Source organism: Aulonocara stuartgranti (genome assembly GCF_965226115.1).
Source record: "Aulonocara stuartgranti genome assembly, chromosome: 12".
NCBI lineage: Eukaryota > Metazoa > Chordata > Actinopteri > Cichliformes > Cichlidae > Aulonocara > Aulonocara stuartgranti.
In genome coordinates, this window is record NC_138948.1 from 33,218,525 (window position 1) to 33,239,664 (window position 21,140).

At 40.6% G+C, this 21,140-nt stretch overlaps 2 protein-coding genes across 8 annotated transcripts; both read right to left on the reverse strand.

Moving 5' to 3' along the window:
• Positions 1 to 625: 625 nt before the first annotated feature.
• Positions 626 to 4,502, reverse strand: zbtb26 (zinc finger and BTB domain containing 26). 2 transcript variants are annotated; one of them, XM_082553699.1, is made up of 2 exons: positions 3,882 to 4,502; positions 626 to 2,597 (listed from the first exon to the last, which is right to left on the reverse strand). In XM_082553699.1, exon 2 carries the CDS (start codon positions 2,572 to 2,574, stop codon positions 1,246 to 1,248), a length of 1,329 nt encoding a protein of 442 aa, XP_082409825.1. In that variant the 5' UTR covers positions 2,575 to 2,597; positions 3,882 to 4,502; the 3' UTR covers positions 626 to 1,245. The 2 variants fall into 2 exon arrangements, with proteins under 2 accessions (XP_082409825.1, XP_082409826.1); XM_082553700.1 differs by lacking the exon at positions 3,882 to 4,502 and adding an exon at positions 3,774 to 3,875.
• Positions 4,503 to 6,190: 1,688 nt separating this feature from the next.
• susd1 (sushi domain containing 1) lies at positions 6,191 to 20,920 on the reverse strand. 6 transcript variants are annotated; one of them, XM_082553693.1, is made up of 19 exons: positions 20,575 to 20,920; positions 18,331 to 19,230; positions 18,056 to 18,199; positions 14,291 to 14,446; positions 14,025 to 14,177; positions 12,899 to 13,078; positions 11,793 to 11,972; positions 11,496 to 11,675; positions 10,755 to 10,934; positions 10,491 to 10,670; positions 9,821 to 10,333; positions 9,422 to 9,586; positions 7,685 to 7,779; positions 7,423 to 7,609; positions 7,174 to 7,267; positions 6,811 to 7,066; positions 6,692 to 6,731; positions 6,487 to 6,580; positions 6,191 to 6,336 (listed from the first exon to the last, which is right to left on the reverse strand). In XM_082553693.1, the coding sequence occupies exons 2-19, from the start codon at positions 18,383 to 18,385 to the stop codon at positions 6,318 to 6,320; spliced, it is 2,871 nt and encodes a 956-aa protein (XP_082409819.1). In that variant the 5' UTR covers positions 18,386 to 19,230; positions 20,575 to 20,920; the 3' UTR covers positions 6,191 to 6,317. The 6 variants fall into 6 exon arrangements, with proteins under 6 accessions (XP_082409819.1, XP_082409818.1, XP_082409817.1 ...); XM_082553692.1 differs by having other exon boundaries at positions 18,331 to 19,819; XM_082553691.1 differs by having other exon boundaries at positions 18,331 to 19,859.
• Between the last annotated feature and the right edge of the window lie 220 nt (positions 20,921 to 21,140).

Here is a 21,140-nt window from a genome sequence, read left to right on the forward strand (position 1 = left end):
ATCTCCCTTTTCTCACCCTCAACAGGTTGTGGAGAATGGCTGCCCATCCACGAGCCTGGTTCTGTCAGGAGAAGAAGTTTTCCTTCCCACTGTTGCCAATTGCTTGCTTATAAAGGGTCAGCTTATGATTGGGGACTTCTCTCAGATGTTGTGGGGTCTTTCACCTTACCGTGCACCTTCACCTTTATGACGAATCATGTGGACCCATCTGTTAAATAAACCAGTTCCAAAGTGAGCAAGACGTGGCTGCAAACGAGGTCTAATAGGTTCTTACTGTCATCTCTGCTGTTCAACATCGGATACACACTGAAAGCATAGAATTAGACATAATATTTGATTTCATTTTGTGAAGCGGTGCGAAACCTCTCTTTAAAAGAGTACAGCATCTTCTTTCAAAATGTGGAAATACTGAAAGTGCAGGAAACACAGAACCCTTTGTTGAAACAACTCACCAGAAATTTCCATGCCACTTTCAGATACTGCCAACTCGATCTGATTAAAAATTGTAAAAACAAGCACACACTGAGAACGGCATTGGAGCATTACTACAGACTGGACACTAACATGGGAATTTTCTGTTGTGCGTGAACGATGAAGCAATGAGTAACGGTAAGAAAACAAAAGCAACAGTTAAGAATATTTCTTTATTCGTAACTCACATTGACTTCCATGAACACAGGACAGATACAATGTCACTTTGGTCCAATAGTACCTCAGATATAAATTCTATTAAAAAAAGAAGACCCCTTAGGCTAACAGACACTTTGGCCACCAAGACAAAATGACATAGCTTGCCTTATGTAAAATAATGTTGCATCTCCACTCTTTCAAGTTTCTCCTAAGTCCACGTTGCCATAGTCATACAGTTTAAAAAGTAATCATACAGCAGATTGTGTACATAAACAACATAAAAATGGATACTGTTCATTGTGCAGTTCTTTAAAGGACAGGGTAGACACAAAGACATGGCAATGCATTAATAAAACTAATGATGTTCAAACATTATGATGCGTTTCAGTGTTTTTCAATTTTCAAGTATGAGATGAAGGCATCTACACTGTATTGTACAAAAGAAAGACAAATAGTCCACAGTAATGAAGCTACAGTGATGTGCCGATCAGAAAAACTTTGTTCATGTTTGTATCCTTTAGGTAACCCATCATCCATGTCAGTGAACGTCTCACTCACGTGGCCGCCTTTGTTACTGTGTTCTCAAACAGCACAGCCAGTAAGTCCAAAGTGATCTCATATTCGTCCGAATTCAAAGTCCACCCCGCCGTCGTGCAGGCTGCCTTCATTTGCATTATCGAAGCTGTTCTTCCCGTGGATTTGTTTGAGGTGCTTGCGGAGAACTGGCTTGTGAGCAAACACCATGTCACAGTAGTTACAGCGATGTGGCTTATCTCCGCTGTGCAGATTTAGATGATCCAACAACGAGCACTTCTGGGTGAAAGTCTTACCGCAGATCTTACACTGGAAGGGTTTGATGCCGGCGTGAACCCGCATGTGCCGGTGCAGGTTGCCCTTTTGCGTGAAGGTTTTGCCGCACAGCAGGCACATGAAGAGCTTGTGCATCTTGAGGTGGTTGGCGTAGTTCTCGAGTTGGCGGAAGACTCGGGCACACTTGGGGCACTGGTGGTACCACTGGAGAGGCTTGTCGTAGTTCCTCTGGTGTCCGATGTGTTTCTCTGCAGGTGGAGATGAAGGAGGAGGGCTAAGTGGGTATCCCGTCACGCCAGGCGGAACCGCCATCTCACTGCTGCGGCTGTCAACGGTGGAATTAATGAGCGAGTGCTGGGGCTCAGGGGAGTGGAGCTCTGCAGGAGGGTTGGTGGAGAAGTGACCGGTGATGGAGTTCTCTGCAACATCAGACACAGACTCCACCTTTACTATAGTGATGTCACTCTCCACTATGCCTTGCCTTGGACGCCTGGTCAAGATCTGGACAGGGCTTTTGGGCTGTATAATCACATCATCATCTTCGCTTTCATCATCGTTATTATCCTGCTCCACCTGCTCCACTACCTCTTCCTCCTCCTCCTCCTCCTCCTCTTCCTCCTCCTCCTCCTGATGGACAGTCTGCACCTGAGAGCGCTCTTGTTCTATCTTTGCCTGGGAGGATAAACTCTCCTCCCTCTTCTCCCTCCGCATTTTTACATCCACTTCCAGCTGGCGTGAAGCCTGTGGTTTGATGAACTTGCTGAGGGCCTGAGTGCACTGCTCTACAATGTGGCCCATCTGGAGGAAGCTGGCCACTGTCAGGTAATGCACCAGCTCCAGCTCAGGAAACTCCAGCTGGCCAGTGTAGCAGGACAGCAGCAGCTGTCGGCCAACTTCTGCCTCCTGGATCATAGAGATCTGGACCTCCCTGGAGTCCTGCTGAAGGATGAACTGGTCCCTTAAGAAAGAGGAGCCAGCAGCAAACACCACTTTGTGACCAGGGACCTCCAGCTGGTTGATGCGAACAGTAACATCGCAGAAGCGCCTCTGGTGTCTCAGAAGGTTCATCTTCTGTAGCATGGAGTCTCCAAATGTGGCGAAGCGGAACTGCAGAATCACTTGGTTCTGGGCCATAGTGAACCAGGGGACCACAGCAGCTGTAGTAGACCAACATGAAAATACAAAGACTGAATATCTCTCCTAGGAATAGGCTACTATAAATTTTGCGAATCAAGTCTAGTTCTAAGGCAGGGGTGGGGGACTCCAAGCCTCAAGGGCCAGTGTCCTGCAGGTTTTAGATATCACCCTGGGTCAACACACCTGACTAAAATGATTAGTTCATTTCCAGGCCTCTGGAGAACTTCAAGACATGTTGAGGAGGTAATTCAGCCATTTAAATCAGCTGTGTTGGATGAAGGAAACATCTAAATCCTTCAGGACGCTGGCCCTTGAGGCCTGGAGTTCCCCCACCCTTGTTCTAAGGTCACGCACTATCTGGACACCGATTAAAATTTTTAACTTTAGGTGGCAGGTGGTTTTACCTGGATGTAAACATTTTAAAGATTTTGTTTAAAAAAAATTAAAAAATAAAATAAAATACACAGACACATGCATATATATATATATATGTGTGTGTGTGTGTATGTACCCGCCCACTATATAGTTTATATAGTTAACGTCACCTGTGTCAATTACAGCCATACTAATTATAACCACAACAATCAACCTTGCGTGTGCTGCCTGGAGAGCGCGAGGCCAGACTCGATTCACAAACCGGTCAATTTAATAATTACAAGGCTATCGCTTTCAAAAGTTTCTTAGTTAGCGGTTATCTTTCAATGTCCTATTAAAAATGACTGTCCACGCTTTAATTCGGCGTTGACCAGTGTGACATAAGACAACAAAAAATGCTAATTTAAATCTGCTGCTACTATAACTGCTTTTCACGGCGGTAACATCATTGACGAGCAATATTTAAATTAAATATGAAAGTGTTGAATAGCCATTACAGCCTTACTCAGAAACGCATTAAAAGGAAATGTGGGTGTATTAATGATACAATATTGCCAGAATGTACCGATAAACAAGACAATATGAAATTATCGGTCTGTTTTAAGCGAACACTGCAACTTGACTATCGTTGTCTGAGTATATTAGCGTAGCGCCCAGCTAACGCAAGGTTAAAGTCTGGCCTTTATTTAGAGTAAACCTGAGTAAACCCCCCCAAAAAATACATTAATCTGGTATAACACGTCCATGGCTAACGTTAGCTGTACTGTTGCTAAATGGCATCAATCACACAGCTCTATGTGTCCCCTCGGCCTACTCCTTACTGTTCAGCCAGCCGCCCAGGCTGTCCTATAACATGCTTCACTGTTGCTTTATAACGAGCCCTAAAACGGCACTTTCACTTTTTCCTCGCAGTACTGAGTGTTGCGTACCTGCTTAAGCCCTTGTAAACAAACTGGTTTGTGATGCTGTAGGTGAGACGTTGGCCTGTCTGGGGGATATGAGGGAGCTGCTCCGGATGCAAAACACCTTTAAAGGCCCAGTACACACATCTCTCGGCTTGTCTCTGGAAACGCGTTCCACATTCAAATATGCCCCATAATACTGTTTAGTGGTATTATTCCAGCCCCATCGTTAATACGCCATCTTTTTCTCCTTTCGAGATCATATAATTGGTGTGGACAGATTTTTTAGCTTCCAGGCTCCATCAGATCTGTCATCAGGTTCAGTCTCTGCTGAAGGTCCCAAGAGTAACCTTTGTAAAATAACGTAATATTTCAGTATTTCTTGTGGCAGCAGCATTTTTTTTTTTTTAGGTCTCTGACAGATAATCGATTATTATCATAATTTAGTGGTTTGCAGGTGAATGATTTCAAGTGCTCACAGCCATAGAATAAGCTCAAGGTGGGAAGGTGATCTGAAAGGTTATACACTTCTTTTGCAAGTCTAGACTAAAGCGAGCTGGTAGTTGAATCTTGAATTGAAATCTATGGAAGAATTTTGACAGATTTGACTTGTGATCCTATACACACAAAGACCACTATGTCAAACCAGTGATTTATGGACCCCTGTCAAATGACTTGGGAAGCAATATGTGTCTATGACAGTTATAATTTATGATACGTCATAACTCTTTAGTGATCAATAATGACATGCACAAAAAAATATGGACTAGGATGATGAATAGGATTTTTGAGATAGAAATGGACTATGGGATCATTCATAATGGTGTAGTCCAAAAAGTAAACTTTTTAGACAAAAAGTTTCATAAATGGTAGTTTTGTTTTGGTTGATTTTTGATTGTATATGCCTTATATTCTAATATTTTTATTTGTGATCCTCATATTTGACTGTCCTGCAGCAACATCTGGAAGAGCCCTCCTCTCCAAGTCTAACAGATACATTGTCTGTGTCAACCACCAGCATTCAGAGCAGTGACACAAGCGATGCTGGATGTCAAATGGTTCAGCCTCTATTGGACAGCATACATGCAAGAAATGTAGATACATACATATTGCACTTACACTTACTGCAATAGCTACACCCTTTTTGCACATGCTCTTTCTTATTCAGCTATTTATCAATAAGTAACTTATATGTATATATATATATATATATATATATATATATATATATATGCATGTATATATATTGTATGTATTGTGCTATTCCTTACTTTTTGTACTGTCTGTCTTTGTTACTGTTTGAACTGGAGCACTGTAACCAAAATAATTTCCCCTAGGGATCAATAAAGTATTCTGATTCTGATACATTACTTAATAGGCTCACACTTGGCTCTTTAGTGACCATTACTTGAAAAAGCTTAAACACGAAGATAAAACAGATTAGAGGAAAACAAATAGTTGCTTGGGTTAAAATTGTCTCCTTTTTTGGTCAGTTGTTTTGTGGTTTGTATCAAATTTATTTAGACAGTGGCGCAGATTCCAACTTCCAAACCAGCAGGGGTGACTGTCATCCATGAGTATGAATAAACTAGGAGTTTGAAAGATTCCACCAGGCGATTAATGGTGAAGATCATTGTAGCTCACATGCATGAAAAGGAAGGGTAAGAGGCATGATGTTTATTCCATTCATTTTTCAAACTGGTAAGAATCTCATCACAAACAACACTTCTGCTTTTGCAGGAGAACTCTAACTAAAGCGACAAAGGAGTTTCATGCACTTGGAATCGTGTCACTCTTCCCATCTTTGAAGGATCTTTACTCCAAAAAGGGATATGTGAGTTTGCACTGCAGCTGTAGTGTGAGATAAGACTTTCAAAGTGTGAGGGGTATATATATATTTATATACACTTTACATTGTCTGCACTTTCTTTCTTTCTCTATGAGCATTTCTATGACATTCAGAGCATTTCTTGAGTGGTGTGTCAAAACTGTGCAACGTTAATCCAAAACCACGACTGCATCACAAAACAGAGTAGAACTAAGAGGGCCCACATCACCAAGGATGTTTGGTTTCACTGATGACCAGCAAACAACAGGTCAACGTGTGGAAGCCAAGTCTCTTCTTCATCACACCATTGACCCGGACATAGTCTTCCAGAAGTTGAGAGACATTCTGCTCACACACTTTCTGTGTCCTGATGAGTGCTCTGACACATTTTAATGTGCTCTGCAGACAGGAAAGACTTGCTTCTTAAAGGACTTTAGTATCATAAACTGACCCTGAGATCCTGGAACAGAAGAGAGGACCTCTGCACACCCAATAATCACAATGTGAGTCTGTGTCAAAAAATGATTTTAATAAGTTTAATATGGTGATAATATTTAATATAAAATAATAACTATTTACAAAATGTACTGCTAGAAACTCAGGACAGTATTAGAGCACGTCAGCACTCAGGAGCATCATGTCTTCTTGAAACACCTGGAAACAAGGACAGAGGGACGTTACGCTATAACTATGACTATAGATCATTATACTAATATACTGATGGATCAGTGTGTCTACTTAGACATGAAATTATGTTAATAGTGTGAAAATGAAATGTAATGAAGTGTGTGCCATCTTCCATACCAGTGGATACTGTAGCCTCCCCAAATAACCACGGCAACCAGCCCTATGGTAGCTACAGCAGACAGCGATGAAACCCTCAGAGCGTACGATGTAGCTGGAATGAAGAAAGTCTCTGTGACTAAGTGACACTTTGGAAACTGGGGTAAATTGAGAGTGTCATAATGGTGGATAAAATGATCTTGCTGACTGCTTCACTGTGCATTACCTGTTACTTTAGCCCACAGGACACAGGAACTTTTTAAGGCCTAGGAGAGAAGACATGCAGCTAAAGTCCGTCGAACATATTCAGTCATTACTTTTTAACCATAGAATAGCTGCACTCACCGATTTCCACTGACTGACAGCCCGTAAAATGATATAATAGTTCTTGCCACTCTCCAGTGGTGCATTATAAAAGCCACCATAGAGCAGCCCATCTCCTATAGTAAGATTCATCTCTGTTCCAACACGATGGACTTCAAACTGAGCAGTGATGTACTCCGCTGGTGACTTAAGTGTGCTCAAAGGCGGCGCGATTGCAGGAGAGGAACAGTTAAACATCATAAACCCCTCTACAGGAAGCACAAACACTTGGTACAAACTGGGAGAAAAAAGACAAAAAAATTAACTCTAACATGCAACATTTCATGATTTTGTTTGGAAAGGATTCAGAGATATCAGATATCTTTCCCCTTGCCATGCTGATACCTTATTAAGTCCAGTGTGTTGGGTGATCTGCGCAGACTCAACGTTGGTAGAGGAGTGTCAAATTCCCTGTAGTAGACAACTGGTCCTGGAGGTACTATTGATTAAGATCATATTAAAAAGTATTTTGCTTAGTATAAAGAGAATAGAGAATAAAATGCACAATACTTTTATTTATTTATGAAATATATTTGGTACATTGATTGGAAATAATTTTATCAGACTACAGCAGAGTTGAGGTTAAATTGCTACCTGGTAGACTGGTGTTTGTGGTGACAGAGGCTGTGAACTTGGCAGATGTTGCAGTGATGGTGATGCTATAGTTTGTGACTGGAAGCAAGCCAAGGCAGAGCTTCAGCTGGTCTGCTTTGGAGCTCAGAAATCTCTTCCTTTTGTCATAAAAGGATCTCTGGTAGTCCCTGGATCCAGTGTAAGTCACCTAGAAAGTTTAAACCAAATGTGTCATGGAGAAAAGTCCTGGTTGCTAAAGAAGGTAGGTGATGTTTTATCTGACCTTGTAAACCTCTGTGTCCTCCTCGTACTTTTCTGCTTTCCACTGCAGGCAGCTTTCATTAAAAATAAGCAGGTGATTGATAGGTGGTTTGATTTCTGTGGATGAAAAAAAAAGCATTTTGTGGGATATAATGAACATGTCAACCACAGTATTTACCCACTACAGGCTGGTCATGGACAGTCATGCAGTTGTTGTACTGTATTATTATTGTTATGGTCCTGGGTTTCAGAACCAGTGTTTAATTTGTGGATGTAATTCATTTGGTTCTTAGTTTGATTGTGGTTGATGATCACATTTCTTAGTATCCTGAGCCTCAATTATTTGTTTTGGTTAATGATTATTTCATTAATATTCTGCTTTAGGGTTATTTGGCACAGTCACTTATTTTCTTATTCTTTCTATTGTGTCGTATTATGTTAGTCTTTTGTCTCTGAGTAATTACTTCCTGTTTTATTTTACTTCCCTTTTCTCATCTTCCATCATTATTTTCAGCTGTGTTTCCTTTCCCCCACCAACTCTTGTATTTATTGTTTCAGCTTCTCCTTGTCCTTTGTCAAGTCATCCCTCTAACTGTGGATCATCTAGTGCTGAGTTTGCTTGTGTTTGGAATTCTTAGTATTTCCTGATCTATGGATTCCTAGTTTTCTGTAAACTGCTCTGTGGACTCTGAACTTTGTTTAACACCTGGGAAATCAAAATCAAAGCTTACACTGAGTTTTCTCTCTGCCTCCTGTCTTTGATTCTGTAAAAAGCAACAATCCACAAAGCGTATGACAATTATACTGCACTCTTCCATCAGTTCTGTCTTCAGTTAATAAAAACCATGCTCCATTGGACTGAGATCAGCTGATTTACTTGGCCACTGAAGAATATCCCATTTCTTTGCAACATAAAGCTACGCTTTAGATCATTATCCACATGTACTGTGAAGCACGATCCAGTCTGTTGTGCAGCATGTGGCTGAATCTGAGTAGAGAGTAGCGCCTTGTACACTTTAGAATTCATCCTGCTACTTTTATCAACAGTCATGTCATCAATCATACACTAAAGACCTGATTCCACTGGCAGCCATCCCATGCTAAAGCATTGGCTCTGTCGTGTTTAACAGATGGTGTGCTGTGCTTTGGAACATGAGCAGTTCCTTTCATTCTCTTCCCTTCTTTTCTCTTGCCATCATTATGATACAATTTAATCTCTTTCTTGCATCAAAAGAATCTTTGCCAGAACCGATCAACCTCTAGTTTGTTTTTTCAGACAAGGACTAATCTGGCCTTCTTGTTCTTGAGTGTAACCAGTGGTTTGCACCTTGTTGTAAACACACTATATTTCCATCCATGAAAGAATTTCTTGGTTGCAGACTTTAACAATCATTCACCTACCTCATCAAGAATGTTCTTATGTTGGCTAGATGTAATGAAAATTATGCAGTCAGCCACTTTAGTTGTCTTCTGCAGTCTTTCAGGCCTTTTGGCCAGCACAGTCCTTTCTTTTAAGAATACTGAGTATTCTGAAGGCCAGTAATCTGTTTTACCAATACCGGTTGTTGATCTGGGTATTATGAAAGGTTTTCCTTTTTGGGGGCTTTTCAGCCTTGTTAACTTGCATCAGAATCTCTTTGGGCCATAATGAAAGATGCACTGAAAAGCTACTAAATACAAGTTAAACAATTGGAATCTCCTCCAGATGACTGTAATGAAACAATGAGAACTGTGGCTTTAACTGTATGCTGACACTTACCTATGCATCTCAGAGTAGCTTTCTGCCACTCCCCGGAGCTCCCGCACACAGAGACATTGCTTCCCCTCCAGCTGTGATATCCTGCCACGCAGCGGTGGATCACAACACTTCTATTATGCCACACGACCTCTGAGTTGGCAAGAAAAGGAGCTGGGCCACATTTAGCTGGAAAATAGCAAGAGTGAATTGTTTAATGACTCAGAAATAGTGCTATTCATTGTTTTTTCAGCATGCACCTAAAGGAAACCAAAATCCTAGAAATAAAGAAAAATATTAAGACCCACAGAGCATGCAGGGACAAACAAATTAATAAGCATGCAAACACATAAACAGCATGCTAATAATCAGAAATAATCATGCTCCCACTGCTGAACAGATACAGAGAGATCGTTACTCTACCTTTGCACTTTATAGATACTTCCCCCCACTCTCCTGATAGTGAACATGTTGACATATTATTCCCACTCTCCTGGTAAAATCCTTCCATACACTCATACAGCACAGTGCTGCCCGGTGTGCTGTTGTGGCCCCACAGGAGGTTAGCGTGGGGGAGGGCTACTGGGGGACCACAGCTTATTTCTGTCTGACACACAGACATGAATGAGCACAGACTGTGGGCTATAAAGAAATGCAACAAGACAGACACACTGTCCAATCCTCCATCAAACATGCCTTTTTTCCATAACAACGACAACAACAGCCCCTGAACATGCATTACGTAATAATCTGCACCTTCACACCACAGATCAATATCCTCCCATAGTCCGTTTTCTCCACATACTGAGTAGTTTCTCAGGCTCCTGGTGTAATATCCCTCTGCACACTGGTAATAAACCACACTACCAATGCGTGATGTGCCATCCCATAACATTTTAGCATTGGGTTTTAAAACAGGCTCCCAACAGTTGATTTCTACAACAAAAAGAAAGCTGGTCATTGTGGGTGATAATAGCTAGATGTATGTTGTCAGCAATGCTTCAATGAATTTTGAATTGTGTATGGTTAAACTGCACAGTGGTTTAAAATGACTTTACAGTAATTAACACACAAGTTTATAGCTAAATGTCACCTTGACAAAGGATCGGTGCTCCATCCCATTTTCCACTGGCACTACAAACAGATACATTCCCTGTTCCAGCACTGAGATATCCAGGTTTACACTGATAAATAACCTTTGAGCCCACAGTGGAAATTTTATCCCAGTGCATGACTGAATTAGGGATGAGTGGGGGCTTGCCACAGTCAACTTCTACAGATGAAAAAAAATCTATCATTTAACAGAAGAAAATAAACAGTTATTTGTGTCTCGAGAGCGCCAGAAGAAAGATGTTACCTTTGCATGAGATATCTGGTTTTGTCCAGTAACCATTAATTGTGCACACTGAAACATTGTTTCCGTCACTGTGATAAAATTCTTTTTTACAGTAGTAAATTACAGTGCTTCCTGGGGTGGAGCTACCTTTCCACACTTGTCCAGTGTGAGGCAGATTTGGAGGATTCCCACATAATATCTCTATGACGGGAAATGATACACAAGGGGAGTTATGGAGGATTATAAAAACAACTGAAAGCACAAGACATTTTAATTTACTTCACAATAAGATATTGAACAATATAGTTTAGTTTGTCATAGCAAGAGAAACAGGTATAATCAAAGGGGACCGACCGGGTCTTAAAATCAAGTGACTTTTTAAAATTGACAATTTAGAATAGAATAGAATAGAATAGAATTCAACTTTATTGTCATTGCACATGCACAGGTACAGGGCAACGAAATGCAGTTACTGAGTGCCACCTTTAAAAAATCTCTTTAATCTTGAATTATCTCATTAAATCTCTACATTAAACCTTTATTTATTTATTTGTTTTTTTTCAAAAGTCCTTATGATGTTTTCCCGTCTTCCTCCTCTTAGCCTGGTTGAAAGAGGGTTTTTCTTTCCCACTGTCACCAAGTGGTTAATATAAAGTGCCTTGAGGTGACAGTTGTTTTTTCGGCGCTATATAAAATTGAATTGAATTTAATAATTTAATGCTGTTTTTTTTTTCATTAGAAAACAATCCATTGTTTGATTACCTTGGCATGACAAAGTTGGGGATGTCCACTGACCATTTTCCTGACAGGTGGATACATTATTTCCTCCTTTGTTATAAAAGCCGTCTTTACAGAAATAGAGCACAGTGCTGCCAGGGGTGGAGTTATAACTCCACACCTGCCCAGTGAATTCAATTACAGGAGGATTTCCACACAATATCTCTACAAGGAACGACAATCACCACAACAACGTAACACAAAGGATTCAGATTAATTCGGTCAGTCAATCATTTTCGATTAGAAATAGTCCTCATCAGCATGAAAGTACAGTGACAGTACCTCGGCAGAGCACAGATGGACCCGCCCACTGTCCAGCTGCAGTGCAGATGGAGACATTTCCCTTTCCAACATTATGATATCCAGAGTTACACTGATAAACCACCTCAGTGCCCATCCTTGTGCTTTTATTCCACAGCAAGCGTGAGTGAGGGACGGCAGGTGGAGAACCACAGTCAACCTCTGGGAGCCAAAGTAGTGACATGCTGCGTGAAAATGTTTTCACCTGAAAATCTCCAACAACTCAAACTGATCCATTTCATAAACAATCCTGTCACTGGCTAAAACTCTCTGGATGTTGGAAAAAACATGCAAATATTATTATTATTATTATTATTAAGCAAGTTTTTACATTAGTAAAAATAATGCATTAATACTCTTAACAAGTATTAGAGTAACTTGTTTCAGCAAAAAAAACCTAAACTAAACATTTTTTAGGTTTATAAGCATATTAGGAAGAAAATCAGCATTAATACACTCTCCAATGTGACACATGACTTTAAGGTTTTAGTCATTTCTGTTTATGGAATTTAACAAAACTTTCAGCACCAGGGGGCAGCATTTCACCAGTGGATGTGTTCAGATATTTTCTGATATGTGCTGCTGTTTCTAATCTCTCGATTTCCTCATCAGGCTTTGCTTTTGTGTCCCTTGAATGACTAGCCTGGAAAATAAAGGTTACATTCAAATGTATCTTGTGGTACCAATTGGTATCACGTGTGGCTCTCGTTCAGCTTCAGTTCATATCTCGCACATTTCATAGATGCTGTGGAAATAAAATTATTGCGCTTGTTTCTTCACATCTGTAAAAAGTCATTGTTAATTCTGAGAGGGTTAACATATTTTTAAACAGACAAATGTACAATAAGGACCTTTAATGATGTATTTTTAAATGGGTACCTCATCAAAAGTGACCCAAACAAAAGAGTAATGAGCTTAATGATCCTGAAATCCTCTGAATAAGTAAAAATTTGGCAGATAATCACCTTGAGATTCACAGTGTTGTCTCCAGTGTTAGCATGAAAATATCAGTGAATGCATTTTAAAACACATAATGTTAAGCAGAGCCGAACATCACAACAGCTACAAGCACCAAAGAGTTTCATTACCTTCACAGACCATGTCAGGTTTGCTCCACAGACCCTCAGCACCACACACAGAGCTGTTGTCTCCCCTCCTCCACACAAAGCCTTCATCGCAGATGAATGTGGCCACGCTGCTGTACGTAGTTCCTGTGACTGGCACTAGCACCGTGTCCTCCAGTAGTGCAGGTGGGCCACAGTTAACAACTGAGCAGGACAGGATTATACACAACTTAGGTTTACATCCAGCTTTTCTTTACAGCAACTGGTTGCATGGATTTAATTCAAGATTGACTGTCATTGTCTAAGGAGCTTGGTAAGAAAAGCGTCTGGACTTCTTTAAGTGTCCTGACGATGTTTCATCTCTCATCTGAGAGGCTTCTTCAGGCATCTTACCTCACAACACCTACAACATTTCCAAACACCTTGGGCCAGCAACTTCATAAACGCATGGCACAACATAGAGCAACCTCGACAGGTCAAGACTCAGCTGTACGTTTGCATCTAAAGGTCAGAGGTCACTCTTTCGAGGATGTCAGTGTTCACATTTTGGACAGAGAAGACAGATGGTTTGAAAGAGGAGTGAAAGAAGCCATCTATGTCCACTGTGAACAACCATCTTTGAACAGAGGGCGGGGCTTACAACACCAACTGTCTGCCATCTATAATCCAGTTGTGAGATCCCTTCTCAGACGACTTAACGCCCACTCACATCCTGGGTCATTTGTTCTCAATAAATCACATGACAGGGTGGGGTTAGGTTTCACAATGGGTTCACTGGAAACCTTGGCTGATTGTGACCCACACCCATTTTCACACCTTGGCTTGTGTGATTAGGGGCCCTGGGCCCTCTTTGGGACACTCCCAAAAGGGCTTAAAAATCTGGGAGTCTCCACCAATTGCTCTTAGAACTGAAGAAGCTTCTTGGATGAGATGAAATGTCTTCAAGAAACTTAAAGAAGTCCAGACACTTTTCTGTCCAAGCACCTTAGACTACCATGACCTGGATGACTGAGAACCTTCACATTGGCCTTCATTATAATAGTAACCAGATAGTAGTGTGGCAGAGCCAAACCGAGAGCCATATATTTTTGACATTACACCAGAACTCTAGATGAGTGACAAAATGTCCTATAAATACATATGAGCGCACCTTTGCAGGAAGCTTTGTCTCTCAGTGGGTTAAAGGGTTCTACTCCATTGTGGATTTTGTATCCAACCTGGCAGCTGCAGTCAAAGCTGCCCTCAAGATTCCTGCATTGAGCTCCCTCTCCACACTGCCCTGTGATCCCGCACTCATCAATGTCTGCACAGCCAAAGAGAGATGATGAACATGTGGCTTAAAATTTGCTCATTTAATAATGTATTTCTAATATCATAGGTGTTGCTTAAAAAACCCTGGGTACAGCGCAAACTCACCCTGGCAGTGGGTGCCATCATTTGGGATGAAAACAGCCATGTTGTTAGAAGGGCTGTAGCCGGCCAGACAAGTACAGTAGTAGCTGCCAAAAGTGTTGTGACAAGTGGTGTGCTGGCCACAGATCTTACTGGATCCTATCTGACACTCATCTTTGTCTGGAGAAACAAAGAAAACGATCAATAAGAATTTTTTTTCTGCAAGTCAAAGGTGTGGAAAAGGTCCATGGGAATAATTACCATTAGAGTTTATAGACATTTTCATAAACCCAAATAATGTGAGATAAGTAACTGCATGATAGAATATTATGGTTAAAATATATACTTTTTAAAAGAATAAACTAAAAAAAGAATATTTTTTTAAGTATTTTAATAAATAAGTTGTTGTTTCAAATCTCCCTAATGAAATTAGCATTGACCCTCTACAAAATACAGTGGGGCAAAAAAGTATTTAGTCAGCCACCGATTGTGCAAGTTCCCCCACCTAAAATGATGACAGAGGTCAGTAATTTGCACCAGAGGTACACTTCAACTGTGAGAGACAGAATGTGAAAAAAAAATCCATGAATCCACATGGTAGGATTTGTAAAGAATTTATTCGTAAATCAGGGTGGAAAATAAGTATTTGGTCAATAACAAAAATACAACTCAATACTTTGTAACATAACCTTTGTTGGTAATAACAGAGGTCAAACGTTTACTATAGGTCTTTACCAGGTTTGCACACACAGTAGCTGGTATTTTGGCCCATTCCTCCATGCAGATCTTCTCGAGAGCAGTGATGTTTTGGGGCTGTCGCCGAGCAACACGGACTTTCAACTCCCGCCACAGATTTTCTATGGGGTTGAGGTCTGGAGACTGGCTAGGCCACTCCAGGACTTTCAAATGCTTCTTACGGTGCCACTCCTTTGTTGCCCGGGCGGTGTGTTTTGGATCATTGTCATGTTGGAAGACCCAGCCTCGTTTCATCTTCAAAGTTCTCACTGATGGAAGGAGGTTTTGGCTCAAAATCTCACGATACATGGCCCCATTCATTCTGTCCTTAACACGGATCAGTCGTCCTGTCCTCTTGGCAGAAAAAACAGCCCCATAGCATGATGTTTCCACCCCCATGCTTCACAGTAGGTATGGTGTTCTTGGGATGCAACTCAGTATTCTTCTTCCTCCAAACACGACGAGTTGAGTTTATACCAAAAAGTTCTACTTTGGTTTCATCTGACCACATGACATTCTCCCAATCCTCTGCTGTATCATCCATGTGCTCTCTGGCAAACTTCAGACGGGCCTGGACATGCACTGGCTTCAGCAGCGGAACACGTCTGGCACTGCGGGATTTGATTCCCTGCCGTTGTAGTGTGTTACTGATGGTGACCTTTGTTACTTTGGTCCCAGCTCTCTGCAGGTCATTCACCAGGTCCCCCCGTGTGGTTCTGGGATCTTTGCTCACCGTTCTCATGATCATTTTGACCCCACGGGATGAGATCTTGCGTGGAGCCCCAGATCGAGGGAGATTATCAGTGGTCTTGTATGTCTTCCATTTTCTGATGATTGCTCCCACAGTTGATTTTTTCACACCAAGCTTCTTGCCTATTGTAGATTCACTCTTCCCAGTCTGGTGCAGGTCTACAATACTTTTCCTGGTGTCCTTCGAAAGCTCTTTGGTCTTGGCCATGGCGGAGTTTGGAGTCTGACTGTTTGAGGCTGTGGACAGGTGTCTTTTATACAGATGATGAGTTCAAACAGGTGCCATTCATACAGGTAACGAGTGGGGGACAGAAAAGCTTCTTACAGAAGACGTTACAGGTCTGTGAGAGCCAGAGATTTTCCTTGTTTGAGGTGACCAAATACTTATTTTCCACCCTAATTTACGAATTAATTCTTTACAAATCCTACCATGTGAATTCATGGATTTTTTTTTCACATTCTGTCTCTCACAGTTGAAGTGTACCTCTGGTGCAAATTACTGACCTCTGTCATCATTTTAAGTGGGGGAACTTGCACAATCAGTGGCTGACTAAATACTTTTTTGCCCCACATTACTTCTGGATTTTTAAGAGATGGTGCAGAAAACTACATCTGTTCAGAAGGAAAAACAATCTTGGAATCTTACTGCATCTGTGCAAAAGGAAATAGCTGCAATGGACAGATGTGAGGATATCAGTGGTTACACCTCTGTGGAGCAAAGAGGATGCAGGCTGTATCAGAAGATCAGGTTGTCTGATACAACATAAATCCTCTTTATTGCATGAGGGTGTAACCATCAGTTTCCTTGTATCTGTCCACTGCCAGCCAGTTTATTTTTTGTACAATATCCGGCCAACTCTTCCAAGTTCATATGACTCCACATTTCAACTTTTTTCTCAAAATAGTATTTGGACTTTAATCTATTTTTTAAAAAATTGGTTTTTTAATCTGGCCCGAATACTCATTCCTTTTAGTGGTATGTATTAATACAACTCTGTAATTATTATTTTTATACTTCTTACTTATTCACGCCTTTATTAAACTTGCTAAACCATTTCCATACCCCTCAGCATTAGTTGCATTTTGTGTTTTTGCTAATTATTAAATGTAATATGATGCTAACATGCTAAATTAACATCACTGCGAGTATTAGTCACTTCTAATTAGCATTTAGCTCAAATCACCTTTACCCAAGAACAACCCATATAGGTACAACCTCATAGAGCTGTGAGTATGGATTTAGCTGTGTCTAGGTTTGGCCTCTTGGATAGTAACTAAACCATTTCCATACCCCTCAGCATTAGCAGCATTTTGTGTTTTTTTTGCTAATAATCAAATGTAATATGATGCTAACGTGCTAAATTAGGATCACTGCGAGTATTAGCCAGTTCAGATTAGCATTTAGCTCAAATCACCATTACCCAAGAATAGTCCATACAGGTACAACCTCATAAAGCTGTGAGTATGGATTAGACTCTGTCTAGTTTTGGCCTCTTGGATAGAAACTATAATAAGATATACCTTCAAGTGTCAGGAAGCAAGGGGTTGTTAACATACTGAGCAAAGCAACATTTGGAGCTATATTTGTAGCTTGTGAGCTGCTAAATACTCCATCATGCTCACCAGCTTATTAACCTCGCCTGTGGCATAGCCAGCATAAAACATGGTTATAGCTTCAGGCTAGGAAAATAAAGCCAATGAAACTTTGCCTTAACTCATGTAACTTCCAGACCTATTGAAGTCTTTCTGATGTGACCTCTATAAACACGTTAAACTCTGTAAAAACTAGTTTGGGGTCATATGGAATAAAAATGGCATCTACTTTGTTAATTGTGGTCATACTCTGTTTTAAAATGATTGCCTGTGATATAAAACTTTGGCTAACACTTTGTCAATCAGACCGCCTCTTCTCCTCACATCCCTCATTTTGCTGCCAAGATGCTGACAGTGGAGATGTTCGTGTGAAAACTGTACAACAGGTAGATACGTGTAATGTTTTAGTCTGTGGGCTGTTTGGTTACATACTGTTTGATTGCTGTGCAGCAGCAGAGTGCTAACAGATCACTGCTGTTGCTAGAAATGATCCTGATGTTGGCGGTAAAAAACAATAAATTTGATGAAACCAAAATAGTTAGCATAAAGTCGTTAAAGAGCTGTTTGGAGTCTTGGAAAACTGTACAAGTGGATGCTGATTCGCTGTGGGTTTATCCCTATGAGCAGCCTCTTTTACATTACATAAAGTTACTTGATTAATTTTTAATATATTAACTGGAGCAGCAGTACAGATATTTATTTTTTTCCTACCTTGACAGAAGGTTCTTCCATTTCCAACAAAGCCGTACTTGCAGTTACAAACTTTGCCCGAGCCATCTGACTTGTCGTCACACGTGGCATTAGCATGGCAGGTTGAGCACACATCCAACAGACTCTGACCCTCTGCTGGCTTACCTGAGAGGATAGAGAGGACTCTTCTCCAATTATCATGTTGATACTTAAAGTTGTTCATTATGTCATATATATCATACGTTGTAATTATAAAATCAGAATTGTGGGGAGAAAAACGTCACCAGGATTCTCACCTGAAAAAACGAAGAGCAGAAAGAACACAATCATGCTTTTGGTTCCTTCATCCATCCTTCCAGTCTCCCCGTGGACTTCACCCGACACAAAACCTCTTCGTCCTCATCTTCGTTTTTTCTATTTTTTTATTTTTATTTATGTACTTCCTTCTTGTGCACCATTATTAAGCTGAGCGCATTTGATAACCAGAATTGTGAGTGGGTGAGCTGAGGTCACCCTGGGAAAGAAACTCCTTTCTCAATGGTCCTCTAGCAGTTTTGTGGTTTTAGCTGTCATCGTCTGGCATGTTCAGTTACTACTCGCATCTGCAGATGATACGTTCACTACTCACAGTGGACTGCCCACTCAGCTGTGGGAGCTGATAACAGCTATATTTGGCCCCATAAACCTGCTGAATTTCCTCTTAAAAAACATGGTGTCACTTTGTAACAGTTAGTTTTGTGCATATTAAACTCCTCATTACACCAGTTTGGTGTTAACCACTGACACAGCTCTTATGGATTCATGAAGGTTAAGTGCAGTTTACCCGATGCTAAGTGATGGCTCACTTAGATTAGACTCCATAAATATATAAGCGGTGTTTTAAGTTTTTGTATTTATGTTGAAACTAGGGGTCTGCAGTGGGTGATGTGGGAGGGGGAGATAAGTCTGATGAGCTCCTATCTCTCTGCCCAGCAGGGTCCTAACTGGGGTTTTCTGTCACTCAAATTAGTAAGCTAAACTCTTCATAGCTGTGGCTCTGTGTGTCTGTGTGTGTGTGTTTATATATTCACGGGCCAGTTTTAGACATTTTTGTCCAAACTAAAGATCAAAGTGAAAACTGTGTGTTTGTGTGAGCACACATCAGGTCTGGGTAATCACAAAACCATTAGTTTAGTCAAACATCAAGGAAGTGACCCCTTTGAACAAATGAGTAACATCACGTGGAAAAGAGAGAAAATAAAAAATAAATGAATAAAAAACTGAATAAACTTACAATCCAATAGTACATGATTGTTTAAATACACAGTTTATATAATTTTCTCCTCAAACATTTCACATTTTCCCCAAAAGGTTGATTCTGTTCATCTGGACGTAGAGTTTTCAGTGGGAGAAACGTTTCGTCACTCATCCAAGTGACTTCTTCAGTCTCAGCTGACTGCAGGTTTCCCCAAACTTATAAACAGTAGATTTCTACAGTGACTGAAACCAGCCCACTGAATGAACAATGGGCTGTGAGGTCAGTTCCTTGATCATTAATATGCAAATTCTCATGACGAATGATCAACAACCATTGATCAGTGACCAGAAGTACCATTCACAGAGAGTTGGGGAATGGCTTTAATCACAGCATTGTAAGATGGTAAAAGATGTACCTTTAGGCCCCCTCCTCGATTCAGAGATGGTCTTTCCCTTTTCACGTAAATGGCCTCATGACTTCGTGCTCAAACCAGCTTTCCTCCCCATTCAGGATGTGTACATCCTCATCATTGAAAGAGTGTCCACTGGCTGGTAAGTGTCAATAGGAAACTTTTTGGGATTTGCTTACCTGGATGATTGAGCGCGCATCAAGACATTTCACATTTTTACTACTCAAAACAATACTGAATTTATACTTCTTTACACTTGGTCCTTAGAATTATATTGCATGAAATAAATGCAAAATGTCCAACCGTTATGAATAAATAACAATTATATTTATGTAAGTCTATGGGACATACAATATATGTAAAACATGAACAAGTGTTTTTCCTTTCTTTTCCATAAGTTCCCTCAAGTCTGAGGGGAAAACAGTATTTAGCAAGGTTTCAAATGATGTAAACATCCAAATAGTTCCTTTTAAAACTGAGCTTCCTCAATAAAACATGCACAAACGAACAATTCAAGCTTGTCTCAGCCTCAAACTCATCATGTGACAAGCATGTGTTCGACCCCTGAACTGAAGACAGGCCTCTTACACATGAAAACGTGCATAAACATGCTAATTTATTCCTGATATTGGTAATTCCTTATCATCAGCAGATTAGACTTGAAACTCTCAAGTCTCCAGACAGCTGATAACAAACTGGCTAAACAACAACAGCTGGTTAAAAACTAACATTATAAGCTAACCAGCTAATGTTAGGGCAAGTGCCCTAAAAACACAGTTTTCCTCTGATAAACAGTTTGATTACATTCTCACATTGTATGAGAGAGCAGACCCTAACAGAGGCTCAAAGCACTACTTTCTGACAGAAAAGTTAAAGATATCCTCAAGAACTCACCTCAGAAATACTGCCATAGGACAGAATTTAGCATTGCTGTCTCGTCGACTCTTTTTGGACTCCTTTCACAAAGGTCTTCAGCCTCTTCCAAAGCAAATAGACATGGATACATATTGACAGCTGAAATAAACAGGGGATTGACAGCCTAGACTCACTACAGATAAACAGTGGCCAGAGCTGATTGTTCTACAGCAGCTACTGTAGCTAGGATTATGCACTTGAATTGAAAGGGTAACAAAATATAATCCAGTTGACTGCAATTTACTGACATCTAGTGGTGAGGTTTTACACACTGTACCTTTAAAATAATCCCAAAGGTGAACTCCAGACAGTCTCAAAGAATCAAGTCTGTCTGAATTTGTCCTTCTTTAGAGATCGTTTAAGTTTGTATCAGTCAGGCTCTCACTATAAATCACATCAAGAGCAGAAAATAACCACTCACTAGCTCCGTTCTGGTGTGAGAGTAGCACAACTGGACATCATGCATACCTTGTGCTTTCAGGTAGCTGCTGAATAAAAGCAGCAGATCAGAATGCACTGGCTCCTGCATTATCACACACAAAAAC

What these genes read in the sequence shown, in the direction of transcription:
- zbtb26 (XM_082553699.1), bottom strand. Translation starts at nt 2,574, where the DNA reads ATGGCCCAGAACCAAGTGATTCTGCAGTTCCGCTTCGCCACATTTGGA.
- susd1 (XM_082553693.1), bottom strand. Translation starts at nt 18,385, where the DNA reads ATGGATGAAGGAACCAAAAGCATGATTGTGTTCTTTCTGCTCTTCGTT. An exon ending in TGGAAGAACCTTCTGTCAAG is followed by an intron (nt 14,447 to 18,055) that starts GTAGGAAAAAAA and finishes TTGTTTCTCCAG; the next exon opens with ACAAAGATGAGTGTCAGATA. An exon ending in CCCAACTTTGTCATGCCAAG is followed by an intron (nt 10,935 to 11,495) that starts GTAATCAAACAA and finishes TTCCCGTCATAG; the next exon opens with AGATATTATGTGGGAATCCT.